This window comes from Artibeus jamaicensis, unplaced genomic scaffold, assembly GCF_021234435.1.
Source record: "Artibeus jamaicensis isolate MK-2021 breed Jamaican fruit bat unplaced genomic scaffold, CSHL_Jam_final contig_354, whole genome shotgun sequence".
Lineage (NCBI taxonomy): Eukaryota > Metazoa > Chordata > Mammalia > Chiroptera > Phyllostomidae > Artibeus > Artibeus jamaicensis.
Genome location: NW_026521803.1, coordinates 19,951,205 through 19,970,694, shown reverse-complemented (window position 1 = coordinate 19,970,694; position 19,490 = coordinate 19,951,205). Strand labels below are relative to the sequence as shown.

General features: G+C 45.1%; 1 protein-coding gene across 8 annotated transcripts in view; it reads right to left on the bottom strand.

Moving 5' to 3' along the window:
• FHOD3 (formin homology 2 domain containing 3) overlaps positions 1 to 19,490 on the bottom strand; it is a 427,395-nt gene that overhangs the window by 136,174 nt on the left and 271,731 nt on the right. For all 8 annotated transcript variants that reach the window (XM_053664320.1, XM_053664321.1, XM_053664323.1 and 5 more), the window contains exons 8-9: positions 16,434 to 16,528; positions 10,014 to 10,157 (exon numbers count right to left, since the gene is read on the bottom strand). In XM_053664320.1, coding sequence (XP_053520295.1) covers positions 10,014 to 10,157; positions 16,434 to 16,528 — 239 coding nt within the window. The remainder of the gene's footprint in view (positions 1 to 10,013; positions 10,158 to 16,433; positions 16,529 to 19,490) is intronic.

The following is a 19,490-nucleotide window of genomic DNA, read 5'->3' as shown; positions in this document are numbered from 1 at the left end:
AGTCAGAGGCCCTCCTGAAGCCCAGTGGCAGGAAGCCCTCAAGCTCCTGATGGTTCCTGAGCTTGTTTTCCCGACAAGGAAGCTAAGAAGAGGACAGCAAAGATTCTGGTCCGAGGTAAGAACCACAAGACCCAGGTGAGGGGGACTAGCCCTATCCACAGGTCTGTTTGAGAGGTCCAGTGCTGCAGGCAGCACTACACCTGGCTGCAGAATCTCACACACCTCTGCTGCGAGCAGCTGCCCTTGGCAGCACAGTCTTAGCATTGGGGGGTGGAGCCTATGGTTAAACTAGACAGCTTGCATGCATGAGTCATCAAAATAGATACCAGAAATAGATGTGACCTCCAGAATAAAATTTTATACAAATCTCCTCTTAAAAGGGATGCATATTTGTGGAGAAGAACAACTGGCTTACACTTTGTCACTTAGGCTATGATGTGGAAACCTGAGCCAACTGCCACCATACCCGCGCCCCCCTTCCCTCTTCCAGGGGGTATTTGGTCCTGCCCTTAGTTGGTGCCCTTCCAGAGGCCCGGTTTGACCATCCCTAACCTCGCTCTATCCTGGATCCCATCCCATAGCTTGCTTACCTCACCATCGACACCAACTATCTGAGCTCTGCATAGCTCTGCTCCTTTTCCAAACTCACTGTTCCCAGCCATGGGCTAACTCATCTTTATCTCCAGCTTCTTTAATTTTTTAAGCCTACCTTCTCTAAAACTGGACAGTAAGAACAGTAGGAGTTGTCACTGACAACTTATATGCAAGCTGGCTATGCCATGAACAAACCTGGTATGACCTACAGCAAGTCACCTGCCTTCTTTCCAGCTTGCCAAATGAGGAAAATAAGTATTGTGTGTGTAGGTTCACCTCAAATAACTTATATGAGGGTAATTTATGTAAAGCAGCAAGAGTACAGCCTCTCCTGTGGCTCATAGTCAATAATAACTATCCTCCCCAAGTCCATGCCCTTAGAGAAAGGGCCACAGGATGCCCACAAATTCTTCTATCACACAGAATTGGGGAGTCAGCCACCTTGAAGCCCAGGTAAGCCAGGCTTCACCAAGTCCAGCAGCCTCTCTGACTTGGCAACCACGGAGACCCACAGTCTCATGTCCCCAAAGGTGCACAGGATCCAGCCTTTGGGTGTGCCCAGTCACTTCTCACAACTTAGTCCTGATCTAAGAATGGAGAAGTAATATAAAGACACAGAGATAATCACAGCATATGGCCTTTATATCATGTAACTATCTCCAGAAAAATCTGGCTACCGCAAAATCAAAGATCCCCTATGTCCAAAATTTCAGCAGCAATGTTTGTCAAGCAAGGCAAGCTGGGCCGAGTCAAGGCCAGGTTGGCCACTGTCCTGCTGGCCCAGAGGGATGAGCACCTGAGACATGTGGCCTATTTCACGAGAGAGCGTCCACACTTTATCTGCCCCATCTCCAGTTTCCTCCAGCTTTTGCTGTTAGAGAAGATTGATTAAGTGAAAACTCTTCTGTCTCTGTGCCAGATACATTTTATAACAAACTCTCAGACACATAAAGGCCATTCAATATTATTTTGACTATTTTGTGGATCTGAATTTACTAACCAGACATAATTTGGGGAGGTTTGAGGTAAGAGTTGATATGAGTTCAGAAAAGGCTCTATTGTTATAAAATCTCACTGGAAAGCCTGTTTCCTAGGACTCCCCTCTCCAGTCTAAATGCAAAAACTAAGAAATTATGCATTTGGTTAATCACATTCACCATCTCCACTTTAACCCATTAAATGGCATTTTCTAAGGAAAGTTTGAGAATGACTATGTACCTAACCAATATTTTCAATACTTCTAGACAACTGCTTTTTTTCATTTTGAGATATAAAAATTCTAGACCATTCGAACTTATTCTGACCTGAAGCATAGATTCTGCTTCTTATTAAGCACACATTTGCAATTACAAGATAGGGGCTAAAGTAGAGATTGGATAGTTCTAATTCAGAGACCCAAGGATCGAGTGCCATTCTGCTCACAGTTCCTTTCAGACTCGTACACACTGTGTACACTGTGAAATCCACTTTAACTGCCTTTTGTCAAGGACAACAGAGACAATCAGAGAGTTGAAATGAAAAGAAAAATCTAGAAAACTTACCAACGCAACACCATAAAATGGAATTCAACGGGGGACTTCCTAGTGTTCAGCTCCCCAACAGAACATCTATTCACTTCAAACAAGAAAAGTGTGCATGGCGGGTGAGAGAGGCACGGAATCCCAGCTGAGCCAAGGGCAGCCTCAGGCTTGGCAGGCAGGGAGCGTCTGACGTGAAACTTGGGGCTGGTGTTCACTCGTGGTTTTGTTTTCATAAGACAGACCCTAGATTCAGACCCTAGGGAGTTAGCAGTGTCTGCTGATGGCAGGAAGAGAGACCCCACTTTCACATCAGGGCTACGGTGGCAGTTCCAAATTCTTCCGATTCTAGGGAGCCCTACAGATGAAAAGCAAGACCCCCAAGGGATGGAAAACACCTGGAGAGACCCGAACCCACTATAAGTCCAGCCATCGGATGACTGCGGCCACATGTGAATCTCTAGCTGAACCAGGTCCGAACCTCCAACCCCAGAATCATCATCGATACTTGGTATTTCGGGCCACTGAGTTTTTTGCATATTTGTTATTGCCAAGGGCTAACGGATCACATTTTTATCACCTATGACAAAAAAGGATCCTAAGAGATGAGACCTATTAGTGAATTATTTCTAAAATGACCAATTACCGCTCACACCCAAAGTCTCTAGCCTTAAGATGCCTTCCCCATTATTAGGACTACATTGTGAGAATCAAAAGTTAGAACACATAATCTGACAAAAGATTTTTTGTTTTGATTTGTGAATTTACATATTTATAAAATGATATGCAACTGTAAAAATTGAAATGAACGAAACTTAGATTAAGTCACCTTTCTGAAATGGAATTAAATTACATGGACTTGGGCCTGTCCCCAGAAAGTCCAGGACATATGGTCACCAGACGTCCTCTACTATGAAGAATTTTAGAAGCCCAACCAAGTTTTTTTCAAATGCTTAAAAATGTTCATAGAGGAAAATGTTGGCTTTGTTTATAGGCTTCCTTGCTGCCCCTGTGTATCCTGAACTTAGTTGTCCTGTGGCAAAAAATATTATTTTGAAACTGCATTAGCTTTCAGAACAAAAGAAAAATCTTGGCTTTGCCTGATACATAAAGCACTCAGTTGTCACCTGGAGTTACTACTCAGGGCATCTTCCCTCTAAGATTAGCTGCTTTCTGATTAAACCATGCTCTTCCCTCCGCCCAGCATCTGGCACTGTCATAAAACATGTGATATTAAAAGAGATCTTCATTTGAGCACTTACTGAAGTGCTCTGGGCAGGTGCACTGCTGGGCACTGGGGCCAGAGAGAGGAATGAGACACATGACGTAGAGTAGCCCAAAGGGAAACAGACCAACAAGTATGTCCGAAGGACTGTTCAGTCCAAGGTACAGACATAAGCAAGTGCTCTTCCATGGATAACGAACCAAGTGCAGGGGACAAGCAGCAGGAGCTCCTTTTACCTGGCCAAGAAAGACCCCGTGGATGAGGGCCCCCTGAAGTAACCCCTGCAGGAGGAGTAGGAATGTGCTAACTTGAGAACTGGAAGGAGGAGTATTCCAGGCAAAGAAAAGAGAATGGATAAAGGAAAGCTCAAAGACCTGCCTTTCACATTCAAGACACAGCAGATGTTAAATGCGGCTGAATCTTCAGAGACATCTTAGGAATGACTAGAGAAAAGGTCACAGGGGTATGAGGCCACACACTGTGTAAACCCTTGTACTAACTCAAGGAGTTTGGGCTATATCCTGCTTGCCATGAAAAAGGTTTTTCATTCATTCATTCATTCATTCATATAATCATTCACTCACTCACTATTACTTGTTTTCGTCAACAAAGAAATGGCATAGTCAGATCTGACTTTCAGGAGGATCCCCTTGGTTTTAGTTGCAGGGAGTTAGGAAGGAGGAAAGAACAGAGAAGGCCCCAGGGGATGGAGCACGATCAGGAAGCCAGCTTCACCAGGCCCCACTTCTGCAGCTCTCCCAACCCTATTCCCCTCCAGTCACCCCTCCAGTCACACTCCTTTCGACCCTTCTCCCCTGCTGGGCTGGAGCTCCTCCCTGCTGTTCTTTAAGTCACTGTCTTCAGGCCGTTGTCTCAGATGGGCCTTCCTCATCTACACCGGTTTCTAACCCCACTTCATCCTCTTTTCTTCACAGACATGCTTGCAATCTCAGATTCTCACCTTATTCATGTACTTTGTCACTGTGTGCACCCCATTAGAATGTGCGCTCCTTTAGGACAGTGTCCTTGTCTGTCTAGGTAGCTGCCATGTCCAGGGACATACGGCACTGTGTGGCACATAGTATGAGCTCAATAAAATTCTGTTGCATGAACCAACTCATAGAAGAACAAATGTATGGAAAGATATTCCTATAATCCAGCCAAGAAACAATGAGGGCCAAAACTAGGGGAATGGAGAAGAAAGTACAGTGTTCGGTAACCGGATTCCTATGTGTAGGGATGGAGGAAAGAAGAAAGTCCAGGACAGCTCCAGGTTTGTAACTAGAGAGACTCTGTTTTTTATAGAGGTGGAGAAAGGAACAGATGGTACAGTGTTTTTGTGTCTGTCATATGAGAAAAGCAAAGGATTTATTTAGGGCGGGTAGCGTGTCATGTGCAGCTTCCAGGTGGCTATGTCCCATATAGTCAGAGCTCCCCGCACCTTCTGTGTCCCCAGAACTGTTACATTTAGCTGCTGGGGGAATAAGCTACCTGACTGTCTTAGACTACAGAATGGAAGTTCCTTGGGGCAGGGACAGAACTTCTATCTCTGTATTTTCAGACCCAGCAGAGTATGTGGACCGCATAGAATGGACCTCAAATGAATGTATGTAACACAAGAAGACAAGCAGGCACAGGGGCAGGCAGCCATGGACCTTGGCTGAAAGCGCGGGGTCAAGATCAGTCATCACCCTCCAGGCCTGCTAAATCCGCTGTGTAAGTCATAGGACAGTCCATGTAGACTGAGAAAGGAGGTCTCATCAGGTAACCTCAACACTGAAAGGGAGGGGACAGAGATGAAGGATTCAGGGAACGTGCCCTGGAGTCAACCCACAGACACAACACTAGGAGTACACTGTCCAGGAGCAATGCGTAAAAGAGGTGTTGTGAGTACCACCATCATTTTTTATGATGCTAGCATAATAGTACTGCCCCAACGGATGTAGACAGCAAACAAAAAGGAGGAGAGGAAGGCAGGGGAAGAATGAAAAGGAGACCAATCTTACTTATGAACACTTGTGTACAAACCCTAGATAAATGAGTATCTAACAGAATTCCAACAGCACATTTTTAAAAAGAACACATCATGACCAAGAGGGTTATATTCCAGGAAGGCAAGGATGGTTAAAGGATGCAAAGGAATGAGTTAAATATACAATTTAAAAACCTAGGAAAAATTAACAAACTAAAATAAGAACGTATTGAGTCACAATACAGAAAAGCACTATAAATCATACATAAATCAACAGTATTATTGGAAAAAACCCAATGAAATAGACAAACCACTAGTTGATCCAGAGGAAAAAAAAAAGGAAGAAATAACAAACATAAAAAGTGAAAAGTGAAAAATAACAAGGGAAAATCCTGCTGACACAGAAAAAATCAAAAACATTTATTAAGAGTCCTGGCTAGTGTAGCTCAGTGGATTGAGCGCGGGCCTGCAAACCAAACAACCGCAGTTCAATTCCCAGTCAGGGCAAATGCCTGGGTTGCAGGACAGTTCCCAGCAGGGGACATACCAGAGGCAACCATACATTGATGTTTCTCTCCCTCTCTCCTTCCCTTTCCCTCTAAAAATAAATAAATAAAATCTTTTTAAAAACATTTATAAGAGACTATTTATATATTTCTTTGGTAATGAACTTAAAAATCTAGATGAAATGAATTTTCTAGAAAATATAATTTACCAAAATTGATCCAAGTAAAGGCAGAAAATTTAAACAGACCAATTTCCATAAGAAAAGAAATATAGTTATCAGAAATGTCCTCTTACCCTCAACACCCACATGTGTGCACACATGCACACGCACACACTTTCCCCAGGGAATTCCATCAAACCCTAAAAGACCAGGGAGAAGAAAAGATAGAAAAACAACTTCTACACAGTTTTACAAAGTAAGAATGAAACGAATACCTGTGAGAAGTCCTGTGTGAGTGTGCACACACACACACACACACTGACACACACACAGCATAAGAACACTCGTGGTAGCACTGTTGTCACAACAAAACTGTCAACCAGCCGACCTCCATCAAGAGAAGACCAGATAAGAAAACTGTGATATTTTTACCAGCCGTGAAAACACATGAACTAGAAAAGCCACATAACGACATGGGTCGGTCTCGAAGACATCGAGCAAAAGAGAAACTCAGAGAAAGGTACAAATGGCATGATTCCTGCTTCAAAACAGACAAAATTAAACAACATGGTGCTCAGGGATATAGACTCGGATGAAGGGGTTAAAACAGCGGGCCCATGACACCTCACTCCTCTTACAGCAGAGATGCTTCTGGGGAAAGAAAGAAGCTAGTGACCCCATCTAATCCCTTGTAAACATGCTAATAACTAGACTACCTAATAAACAGACTAATGATATCTACTAAAATGAGAGTTCTTGTTTCTGGAATGCCCTTAGCAAGATGTCCCTTGCTAAGGATTACTTACAGTAAATAGATCCAGAATTTATGTCTACTACATAGCCCTGACTCTCTGGGCTATGTAGTAGACATGTTTCATCACTACATACTATTCACTGGGTGAGGAGACCTGTGAACCTCACTTGGAGACTTTGTCTATGGTTCTGAGCCAGAGAGCACATGTCTGATGCAGAGAGAAAGGACCTAGGGGGTCACAGGGGATGACCACACTCTGCTTCTCCACACGGCTACTGCCTCATTCTCAAAATTATTAGCATAGGTAGATACTGGGTAATATCTCTGCTTTTTCGCTTCTGATTTGGTCATCTGATCCTTTGTGTTAGCTCACAGAGTAAGCTGTTTTCAGGTTAAATTACAAAGAAAAGCAAGATGATAGTGCCAGAGAGCATGGGAGACCACTAGAAAGAGCTACGAAGGATAATTCCAAGTTACTGTGAATAAAACTGATCAGTTAGATCATTAGTAGAGCAGTACAACTCCTAGAATAGGCAAAAAGATATTAAATTTTATATCTGGTAAGGATCTAGTATCCGGAATATCTAAATAATTATTACAACTCAATAGTAATAAAAAAAACAATTTAAAAATGAGCAAAGGGAATGAATAGTCACTTCTCCACAGAAGACGTACTAATGGCCAACAGGCACATTGGAACATGCCCAACATCATTAGTCGCCAGAGAAATGCAAAGCAAATCAAAATGTGTACCACTTCGTGCCAACTGGGATGGCTAGAATTCAAAAAGATGGACAGTGATAAGCGTCAAGGAGGATGTAGAAAAACTGGAACCCTCACTATACTCCTGATGGGAAGGTAAAATGGTGCAGCCATTTCGGAAAACAGTCTGGCTGCTCCTCAAATAGCCAAACGGTTACCATATGACCAGCAATTTCACTGTTAGGTATGTACCCAAGAGAACTGAAAGTGTATCATACATAACTGTCCTTAGCAACATTACTTACAATAGCCAAAAGATGGGAATGACCCAAATGTCCATCAGATGGTAAATGGATAAACAGAATGCGACTATGTATCTGGACAACAGACTATGAGCACAAAAAGGAACCAAGTGACTTGTAGCACGAATCGGTACATGTTGTAGTGTGCATGCACACTGTAGCATGTATGTATGTTGTAACATGTACTGATACGTGCTATGACATGGACACATCCTAACATGTTATGTGACTGCTAGTCGCACAGACCACACATGGGTTCCATTTATATGAAATGTTTATTTATATGAAATCAAAGACATCTGAACAGAGAGAGACTAGATTAGTGGTTTGGGGTATGAGGTGTCGGGGACAGAGATGAATGGACAGTGTCTGCTAATAGGTGTGTGGTTTCTTCTGGGGGTGGTGAAAACTTCTGGAATATGACAGTGATGATAAGTATGCAATCTGGTGAATGTATTAAAACCCATTCAATTTTATACTTTAAAATAGTCAATTTTTTGGTATGAGAATGATATCTGGGAGAAATGTGAAAAAAAAAAAGTAAAACACCACTGATAGGATGTCCTGGGGGACAGCCTGGTTCGCTCCGTTCTTATGGGTAAGTTGGGGCCTGAGGGAATAGGTTTCCCTGTTCGAAATCACAGCAGCCAAGAGGAAACATGCCCCCAGATTCTGTCCCCCACTAGTCACGAAAGGAAACCGGGATGATGAGGCTTAGTAAGAAGGAATGTAATTTGCTATTCACAAAATGTGCTCTAACCTTCATTTGGAGTTCAGACAATAGTCACATCAGATCAATATCAATAACTTTAATAACAAGTGGGCATTTGACCTGAAATTAACCCACTAGGAGCAGTTAGAACTCAACAGGCCATTCAGCTCTGATGTGTCACCAAAGCAGTGTCCCTGCTTCATGGGTATGCGCCCTCTGCAACCATACAGGGCTCCGTTCTCACGCTCAGCAGGGCTCTGTGCTTGTCTCAGTGCTCTGCTTTCACCATCTTGAAATTCTTGTTAATTTTAACTTCAAACTGGTGTTCTACAAGTGAAGTCCAAAGGGCCCAGGGAGCATGTGCAGGCATAGAGGAAGTAGGTGTAATACACACGTCTGCCACTCCTTGCACCCAGGAGCACAGAGTTCTATCAGCCCATGGTACAAGGGAGTTCAGTGGGAATGGAAGAGAGGAGTACCAGGTGGGTAGTACCCAGGTATGTTACACCTGGGACTGGCTGAGCAGAGTCACGGACAACCTGGGAGGCCACGCTTTCCGGGCAAACCAGAACTTGCTTTCCATGAAGAGAGATGGCAACCCAAGGGTCCCATCCCAGCCTTTCTCAACAGTGTTACCTTTTCACTGTGTTAGCCAACCACTTAGGCTGAAATCATGACATAGGAAAAATGAGAAGATAGGACAGCCCACAGTTCCTGCTCCTTTTAGCCTTCCTTACTCATCAGTAAGTTGAAGGTAGAGTGTTGACAGATTGAACACATATCAAGAAGTGAAGTAAAAATAGCCGAGTTAGTTTTGAATAGTGTTTCCACTATTCTGGTAAGAACAAAATACCTGTGTATACAGGACTGACAAACTACCAAATTTTGCTAATTCTGCATACAGGTTAAATGCTCTTATAACTGCATTTTAAACTGGCATTGCACAATATAAATAGGGGCAGTAAAATTCCTGCTAATACTTTTAAATGCTAACATTTCTTTCCTTACAATGACAAAACATTGTAACAAGGTGAGAGAGACTGGGGAAGGAAGTAAAAAGATGTTTAGTATCTTAGCAGCAGTTCTTCCCATTTTATTTTGCCCTACGAATTGTGTAGCAGGCCCTGCCTGAAGTTTCATCCCTACCAGCATGAGAAACAGGACCTCTGTCTGCCTGTCTGTCTTTGTTTCTCTGTCTCTGACTCTCTCTCTCAGCCTGAATATAAGTACTGCTGGTAGAAAGCACGTTCTTTAAATTAAAGTAGCAATAAACAAATAAATGAGCAAGCAAGCTACCAAGTTTCTGCTAGATCAGTGCTTCTCCCACTGGAGTGCACATCGCAATCACCAGCAGGTTTGTACAGCACAGAGTGCCGGGCCCACCCACAGAGTTTCTGATTCAACAGGTCTGGGCTGGGGCCTGAGCACTTGCATTTGGAAAAGCTCCCAGGTGTTGCGAGTGCTGCTACACTGCACCCAGAAGCACAGGTCTAGAGTACGTTTCCCTGGGCCTTTGACATTTGCCCAAGCTGTGAGATGCCTTACAAAAGGCACGTTCTGTTTGTTACCTCGTAAATGTTCAACTGCTCCACCAAGTCCAGGTCAGTCCCTTTCTTGTTCAAGTGCCGCTGAGACACAGCTGCGATGCCCAGCTCCTCCAGGCAGTCCACCACGTCGTAGAAGGTGTCTTGGTCTGGCAATCCGGACAACGTCTAGACAAAGAAAGAATAGGGCACAGACGTGTCTTAGGGATCTGTCTCAAGCCTCACAAGGCATTTTTATTTTTTTGCATAGTAGCCAGTGGCCATGATTATAACAATGTGGAACAAAGCAAGACAGAGGACAAGCTCATTTGACAAAAGAGTTGTTTAGCAAGAGCAGAACGAAGCCCAAGATCTCACCTCATAAGGTGCCGTGTACTCCCCTCCCCTTGAGTGTAGGCAGAACACTCCCATGACTAGGTTACAGTCTATGGCAAGGGTGGAGAGATTTTACAGTTGTCATTAAGGTCCCAAGTCAGTTGATCTTGAGCTAATCAAAGGGGAGACTACCCTGGGTGGGCCTGACCTAATCAGGTGAGCCATTTAAAACTGGGCTGAGGTCTTTCCTGAACTCAGACACTCAAGAATGGTTCTCCTGCTGGCCCCAAAGCAGCAGCAAGCCACCATGAGTTGTACAGCTGCAAGGAAATGAGCTCTGCCAACAACCACAAAAGCCTGGAAGAGGACCCTGGGCCTCTGCTGAGCCTCCAGCCCCAGTCAACACCTTGTGAGACTCCAGGCAGAGGACCCGGCTAGGCAGTGCTGGACACCAGCCCGTGGAAACTGTGAGATGATAAATCTGTGCTGTTTTAAGCTGCTAAGTTTGTGGTAATTGGTTACATGGCAATAGAAAACCAACATAGTCGGTGATCAGAAACTCCTGTTAAGATCCATCTACCAACAGCTGGAGTGATAACAATTTAATGATTCCCTTTTCTTTCCATTTGGTAGGTCTTCCCCTTGGTCTGTGAAATTTAGGAAAATGTGAGAAATGTCAAAGCAGCACCTCAGAGACAAAAAAAATAATAATAATCTAATAAAAGAAAAGGCTGACTTCTCTTTGTTACAGAAAGAAGGATCTCAGATCAAGCCTCTAGTCAGAACTGGAAGGACCTTTAGGTGATTTACTATAAGTCTCTTATCTTATAAATGAGGGAGAAGAAGGCTGGGAGGGAAGGAATTTGCCTGAGGTAACAGAAGTTACTGCGGACTTGGAATGAACCCTGGGCTCAGAGCAGCTATTCCAGTCTCCTCTCCTCACACACTCACCCCCCCTCTGTGCTAATTATTCTGACCTTCAATTTCAGACACAGACCTTGAGTCCCTATTTATTTCCCTAGCTTTGCACTTCTAAGAACCCTGCATACATATTTCAAAATCGCTGTAAACATGGTGACTTGCCTTGGAAGAGAAAAACACCAATACTTTCCCAACAATCAGTTCGCAGCTCTAACACTTCTATTTTGGGGCTGTTCATATCAGAAAGAATGTCTTTATTCGTAACGAAAACAATGCCCTTTTCCTTTCTAGGTGGAGCCAAGAGGGTACAACTCCCTGTTATTTAGATCAGAGATGATGAAAAATCACCGGGATCCAGCAGTTTGATGAGTTGGGGCACCAGCAGGGACACAGAACAGGGGGCTAGGAACCAGCTGACGCTGTAATAAATGGGGCACACGCCTTAAGTGGCCAAGTGTGCAAGTGCAAATGCGTGCACGTCTACAGGCACCAGGCCAGGTGGTCAGTCACCAAGGCATTAGCAGGCACGACAGTCCGCCAAACTGCCCCCAGCTCCCAAATTAATGGAAGAAGTAGGCACCCGTTCAAAGATGGCTATCATCAGAACAAGCCTATCCTTTGGTCTTAGTCTCTACCACTTGGTTAAAAGATGAGGAGAGGGAAAAGGCGACATGTAGGCCAGGGAAGGGCTAACAGCTGGAAGTGCCCCAAACTGACTGCTGACTCCGCCCAACACCAAAGGCGCAATAATGATGTTTGGTGCTAGATTTAAAGCTTTCTGCACCGCAGTGCAGGGGCTGGGATGTGGCACAGACACAGGCCACTGGCAATCTCCTCACCTCTCAGTTCCCCTCCTCCTTTCCTTTTTTCCCTGCTGAGTTCTTTTTCTCAGAAGTTTCCAGGGGGTTCAATTCCTATATCTAATCTCCATCACTTTCGTAAGCCCAACCATGACTGGCCGGGAGGGTTACCACTAAATAATTAAACAAATAGGTCTGTAGAACCAAACAGACTCACGGAGCCTTTGCTCAAAAACAGGCCTCGAATCGAGTGGAGTACGAGGTCATTTGTCATTTCCACTGTGAAAATTTGTGCTTGAACCAAGCCCTTGTTCCCTCACCTTTCCTGTCCTTCGCCACAAATACGGCTTCTCCCTCACCTGCACAGGGAGGGGACTACACATCCTAGAAACACATTCAGCTTTTTTCAGCCACTCTCTCCCATGCCCGGCCACCCTGCCACAGTCCCGCCTCTACCCGGGCCCTGTCCTCCTGTTTCCACCCTGACACCTCCCCGCCACGGTGCCCACTTCTGCTAAGGGGGGCGGCTATTCCAGAAGAGTCTGGGAGGCAAATGTCTCCTGACACCTTGACTCTCAAATGATCCCTCACAACCTGCTTCCTGCTACCTCTCAGACCTCATCCTGCCAGACCTGGTGGCAAGTAAATCTTCCACAAGGGAAGAAATCTCTGTGCTAAAGCACATTTCCATTTCCTCTCCCTGGGTTTCACGGATTCCATCAAACCAGCGCAGCCAAGGCCTGAACGTGATGCCCGTGGCAGCATTATATGCGAAAACCAGAAGCTCTGAACACTCCAGCTTCCTTCAGTGGGTGAAGAGGCAGCAAACTGGGGTGTGATCTACACGGGGCCGGGCACCACAGCAGAGAGGGGTGAACTGTTAATGCGCCTGGTAACAGAGATGAATCTCTTCCCCTAAGAGAAGCTAACCTCGAAGGGACACATCCTATATGATTCCATGTGACATTCTTAGACAGCAACACCACAGTGATAGAGAATAAATCAGTGGTTGTCAGGGCAGGAAGAGGGGATTGGGATGTCATTATAACAAGAGAGACATTTGGGGGGAGATGTTCTGTATCCTAATTATGAAGGTTATCCTTAACTACATGTGTACTAAAACTTACATAGCTAAAAACCAAAGGAAAAAAGTCAATTTTTGCTATATAGTAATTAAAAAACAATAAAATGAAATATAAAAACAAAGGCAAATACTAAGCACGAATTCCATCCGGGTTGCTTACTCCTTGGCCCTGCTGGAGCAACGTCCCTCCCTGGGGCTCCCTGGAACCCTCCTTCCCTGAACTTGCCAGCCAGCTCCTCGGTAACACCCGTCACTCATCTCCCCACCTGCCGCATCTTATTCTATGAGACAGTCAATGGATGACCCCCGCCCCGCCGTCGAGTGGGGGAGTCCCACTGCGGGAATTTCAGCCGGATCAAGACGAGGCACTATCTAACTTCAGCTTCCATAGCAAGAGGTTGTTTCTGAAACTCCCTCAGACCTTCTGATGACTTGGGGCTGGGGATGGGGGCAAGGATGGAGGTGGGGATTAGTCTGGGTCTTGGAAACCCCCCATTAATGTCCCTGTTTAACGAAGGCACATTTCAGCCTCAGAAAGAACATGAGCAGCCTAGAACTCAGTCCCCTTGTGCTGTCACAAAAATGTTAAATTTTTGAATTCTATATTTATTAGGACCTCTTTTATTATGTTGAAACAAAAGTTAGAAAAGCAATAAAATAATTTCCTAGATTTCGGAGTCTATATTTTTTGCGGACTCACAGAACACTTCCCTTCAGCATCTCGTTTGGATCTCAGAGGACTGTCCTCACTGAGGCGATAAGCACAGCTAGGATTCAACAAGAGATACCGCAGCCGCGGTGGGCCCCAGCAGCGTGCTGGCTTTTTTGAGGAAGAGATGGCATTTGCAGTGGTGTCCTCAGGACCTGCCTGGACTCCCCCTGGACCAGAACTAACAAAAGATTGGTCAGAACTGCCAGAGAGAAAGAGTAAGTGAGGAATCCCTGGACATTAAATGCCACACAAGGCCAAGGAAAGTAAGACATGCAGCGGATCCTTGCCAGGGACTGGTGGTAGGACGGCCACAGCACGCCGATGCTGCCAGGGCCATGAGGGCCGCTGAGCACGGCCTCTGCCCATGAAAGGGGCAGCACTACAATGGAAAACACAGGGCAAGGGAGAAAATTCCATTTTTGCTGAATTCAGTGTTCTCCAAAACGATGCCAGTGACTGAAGATGACAGGAAATTGATGACCTTAACCTTAAAAAAACCAAGAGAAAATTGCTTTAAAATTGCATGGTAAAATAAACTCGTGGATTTTTAAATAAATGCGAAATTATCATCCACAAAACAGCGGTGTTCGCTGGCCACCAGGACTGCAGTAGATTTTCCCGCGTCCTCACCAACAAACGCCTTCTGTTACAGAGCATCCGCTGCTGGCAAGGCCGGGGGAGATGTCGTGTTCTTTTACTGTGTATTTCTTTTATTCCTAACAGATCTAAGGTTATTCATTTTTTCACTGGGTTCTCAATATATTTAAAATAGTATCATTTTCTGTCTTATTTTTTGCAAATAATTTCCCAGTTTGTCACTTGCCTTTAGCTTTTATTTGTGGTTTTCATTTTTACAAATAAAACCTAAGCATTTTATGCACTGAGATATTTAAGTTCTTTCCTTTGGAAATTTTCTTGACTGGTTTTATTATTAAAGTAACCGTTTACCTACCAGAGACCAACTAATCTTCACATAGAGTTATTTCTCATTTTTTATCTATTACACTGAACTCTTTAATTGATTTGACATTTATTTTGGTATATGGTCAAAGTATGTTTTTGTTTATTTCCATGGAAAGCCAGACCTCCCCGATTGTGAACGAAGCTAGCCCATCCCCCTTGATTCGGTGGCAGTACGAGAAGTTCTGGGTACCAAGGTCTGTGTCAGCGTTCCTCGGCTCCCTCATCTTTGTGCTGAGCAGAGAGCCAGACCGTCCTGTTTTAATCCTTAGAGCGTGCATATTTTCATATCTAGTGGAAGTTACTCCTTACAGTTATGCTGCCCTCTCCTCTTTTTCCCCAGTTCATGAGGGAAAACTTTTCTCCAGTTCCGTTGCAGGAAGAGGTTCTGGGTGTTGCCCACAAGCCTACACCCGGCAGCCCGTGGCGTGCACAGGAAGGCCCATGGTGGGTTGGTGTGGGGCCTGGGGTCCGGGGTGCAGTGATCTGCAAGAAATAACGACCTGACCCAGCCCCAGGTCTTAAGGAGGAAAGGATGCAGGCCCTGCCTGGAGGGAACACTGGTCCCAAAAGTGAGCTGTCCCAGGCCAGCATGGGACCAACCCACTGTCAGAGCAGCATCTCTGAGGGTGAACACTGAAGACCACAGCACCCTTCTAGGTGGTGACTAGGGAGGGACGTGACCACCTAGAAGGTGAGGAGGGTGAGAGCAAAGGGAGTCGTCACCACCATACAAGGAGGATGAGACTGGACCCACCCCCAGGAATTTTTCATTCAGCCCCTAGCAGTCGGAATTTAATAAGCAGTGGGCTAAGAGCCCTTTCATCTCTTCCTGACTGTGTACTACGTGTAAAGCAAAACTGGCTAATTAATTTCTGAAAGAAAAATGTTTTTAAGGGGCATCTTCATAGGAAATGTTGTCATAAAATTCTCTCTGTCACAGTTCTGATTTTATTGGGAAAGACCAAAGCACGGGAAGCAAGCAGACACTCACAGGGCTTCGCACGTGTGTGTGCACCAACATGCTGGCACACATGCCACGCGTGAGTGTCAAGGGTTTTCTCCTGCAGGGAAGCACACCACAGCCATGGTTCCCACCACGGTGATGGGGTCCCCAGGATGTGTGACATTTGATCAGAAAGGCAAATTCTAAGTTTTCACACTGTATTAGTTCCCCAGGGCTGCTGTAACTAATTACCATGACAGAGTGCCTTAAAACAACAGAACTTACCCTCTCAAAGTGGGAGAGGACAGAAGTCTGATAACAAGGTGTCACAGGGTCATGCTCTCTCCAAAGGCCCTCAGGGCGGGTTCTTCCTTGCCTCAACCTGGACTGGCTGCTGGAAACCCTTGGCTTTCTCTTTAGCACCATTTGGCTTATAGGTTTATCACCCCAATCTCCACCCCTAGCTTCACGTGGCTGTCTTCCTCATGGACATGTGTACACATTGTCTTCCCTCTAGGTCTGTCTCCTTTCCTGTCCTCACAGGGACACCAGTCTTACTGGATTAGGGCCACCCTAATGACTTCATGTTAACTCGACTACATGACACTGTATTTTCCAATAAGGCCTCATTCATAGGTCCTGGGGATCAGGACTTCAACATGGCTTTTGGGGGAAACAATGCAACCCGTAACGAACATTGACCAACCTTGTTCACTAAAGTCATTGCATAAACTAGCAGCTCTGTGTCGACCCCGTCTTTCTCCTCCAGGATTTCCATGATATTTGACCAGGGTATGACTCCTAGGAGAAAAACAAAAATCATTAGGAAGAACAATTCCACATTCCTTATTTAACTCCCCTCGGAGTGTATCTACAGCCTCTTCACCCAATGATGGCAGTGTCTCTTAGTCTCCAAATATCAAAGCGTGACACATGCTTCAAATGAGGTGACAATATACCCCACTATCCTTGTCCACTTGAAAAGGCATATTCTTCAGTGTCAGGAGGCCTATCAATTTGCTTGGAAGGTCCCTTTATTTTAATTATGTGACTTTCAAAAAGTGTTTTACACCAAGTTTTAGGCCAGGTGTTTCCCTCCCCAAGTACAGAAACCCTTGACAAGCTCTCTCTGTGCATCAGCACGCTATGCTCTGACCTCCTGCAAGGGAAGGGGATGCGGGAGGCATTTACACTCGTGCTAACAGTGGGCTCCAGGAATGCATAGTGAAACTTGCATCTAGCAAACATTCCAAGAACAGAAGTACCATATATTATCTGTATTTAATCAAGGCACAACTACTGTCCAACCATAAACCAGGTACAAGGAACTGGGTCTAGCTGGAGGCTGCCCTAGAGAGTTTCGGCATCTAATGGAGCAGTTAGGTCTGAGCACCAGAACACTTGTCAGCACAGAGTGAAAGCACTCAAGAGGCAAAAGCACTTGTCAACGCCTGCCACTCAGCCAGGGAGGTCTCGGTGCAGAGGTGGTTCCTAAGTGGGGCTCTGCAGGTACAGGCTCATGGGTGGTTATCCCCCCACTCCAGGAGGAAGTAGGAAGACCCTGCACATCAACACTGCCAAGGTCATGGCCGCAAAAGGGACACAGCACCCTGACACATTTCCTGTCCCTGAGACAAATATTTGAAGTGTGGCCCTGTCCCTGGTGTGGCTGTTTGGAACACGAAGCTCTTTCCTGCATTCTCTATAAAGATCTCAAGGTTATTGCTTATTTTTTGCTGATGAAAGTAATTTCTAAATGAACCTAAAACCAGTGGCTTCTAAGTACTAGTTCTTGGATGGATTGTGTTGGAGCTGAAACATCTGCTGAAAGGAAATGGAGATCCCTGAGAAGGCATAACGTGGATTAAACTGGGACAGTTTAGGACCAGCAGGTACATGCCCACAGTAAGAAAAGGAGAGAAGACAGAGTACTTTTAAAAAGGAACAGGCACCTACTATGCATGAGAAAGACAGAGATGTAGTTTGATGCAGAGATCTGCTGGCTCTCCAGCAAATGAACGGAAAGCCTTTGTCTTGAGCCAAGTTATCCAGTTGGTCAGAATGAGACAAGCTTCCATACCCTTTCAGACCCTGAACACAAAAGCATGAGCCTTTGCCTATTGACTGCTGAATTATCTTCTTGCTGACACTTACTCTCAGACTATATGGAAATCCTCACATGTTCTTGAAACCCCACCCAAGTAGCCACTTCTGCCCCCAGGACAGTCAATCAGTGTGGTTTTTAGGCTTTGGGTCTCACTGTCCAGGGGTAGTTGACGCACTTGAAGGGCCCATGCTTGTGTTTATAACAGTAACACAGGCAACTTCTATTATTCACACTCGGCACCCAACCTCAGCAGATAACACGCGCCTGTGTGTGGTTAAAGGGGAGACTGTGCAGGAGAGAAAGCACTGAAGCTAGGAATATTAGTGGTGCTGGTGGGCCCAGTCTGCATCTTGATTGCACACATTGGAGCCAAAGGTGCCAAACAGAGCAAGGGAGGAAAGGCCAAGAAGCAAAGGCAAGCACCTTGTAAAGAGGGAAGTAGCCAGATTACGTCCTCTCTCTTCCGACGTGTAGACAGACACACCTGGGCGCCATTTTCTCCTTTGTGATGAAAACACTCAAACCCTAGCTTGATTTAATTGAAAAACATGTTCTTCAGCTAAGATATCTGATTCTCCCATTACTAGTTAAGGATTTCAAGTCTGTAAACTAGAATATATTCACATACTGTTGGGATGAAAGTTCATCCCATTCTACTTTGATTGTTTAGGGCCCAGAAAATGGGAAATATTTAGAAGAATAAAGGTGGAGGAGAGAAAACATTTTGGTCCAACACAAATGGCCTTGGTCAGGCTCGTGCTGGCTGAGGTCAGGCACCGGCAGCTGCAACCTTCCCACTAGTGGCCATTGGCTGGGCCCATACAGTGATTATGTATGTATGTATGTATGTATGTATGTGTGTGTGTGTAGGGGGAGAGGTTCTGTTTCAGAATCAGAAACCATACAGTCTTACTCCTTCACATACCAGAGAAAGAAACTAAGCTCTGGAATCGTGGAATGAATGGTGGCTCAGGAAATGCATCTGAATCGATGGAATCAGCCATAGGATTGCTCTGAGGTGCCATAGAGATCAAGCGCTTCACCTTTCTGCCTTAGCACTGGCGAAGCAGTACAGAAAGACAATAACCTACTCAATCAGGATCCTCGATCCCTCTCTGACTCCGCCCCCAGTCTCTGGAGTGAGTGTAGGCTCCAGGAGAGCCTGGTTTTTTTTTCCTCTGATGTTTCAAGCACACAGCTGGCATTTAAATATTTACCAAAAATATAAAAAATTCTTACATGGAAAATTCTTAGCATAGTATCTGTTACACGGTAGGCACGAGAATATCAGTAGCTGTAATTGTCATGGTGGTCGGGGCGGGGTGACACCCCCAGAGGGCAGACTCCCAGGCCAGTCCCCTCTTGCCACCAAACCACAGTGTCTCTCCTCAACCCAGAATAAATTGCTCAGTACTTTCCTCCCTGGTCTCTGTATTAAATCCCAAAGGAAATAATACAATTAGCACAATGCCTTGTACAAGAGTTGCTCTAACACTGACACAGATGGTCCTCACAGTACGTTCCATGTCTTTCAGCACGACCAAGGAACACACGTAACGTACATACTTCAGCCATAAATACTAATGGAGACAGAGCTCGAGTTGTCAACCCCTGACTTCCGCCGAGCCCTGTGCGTTCTTCACAGATCAGCACACC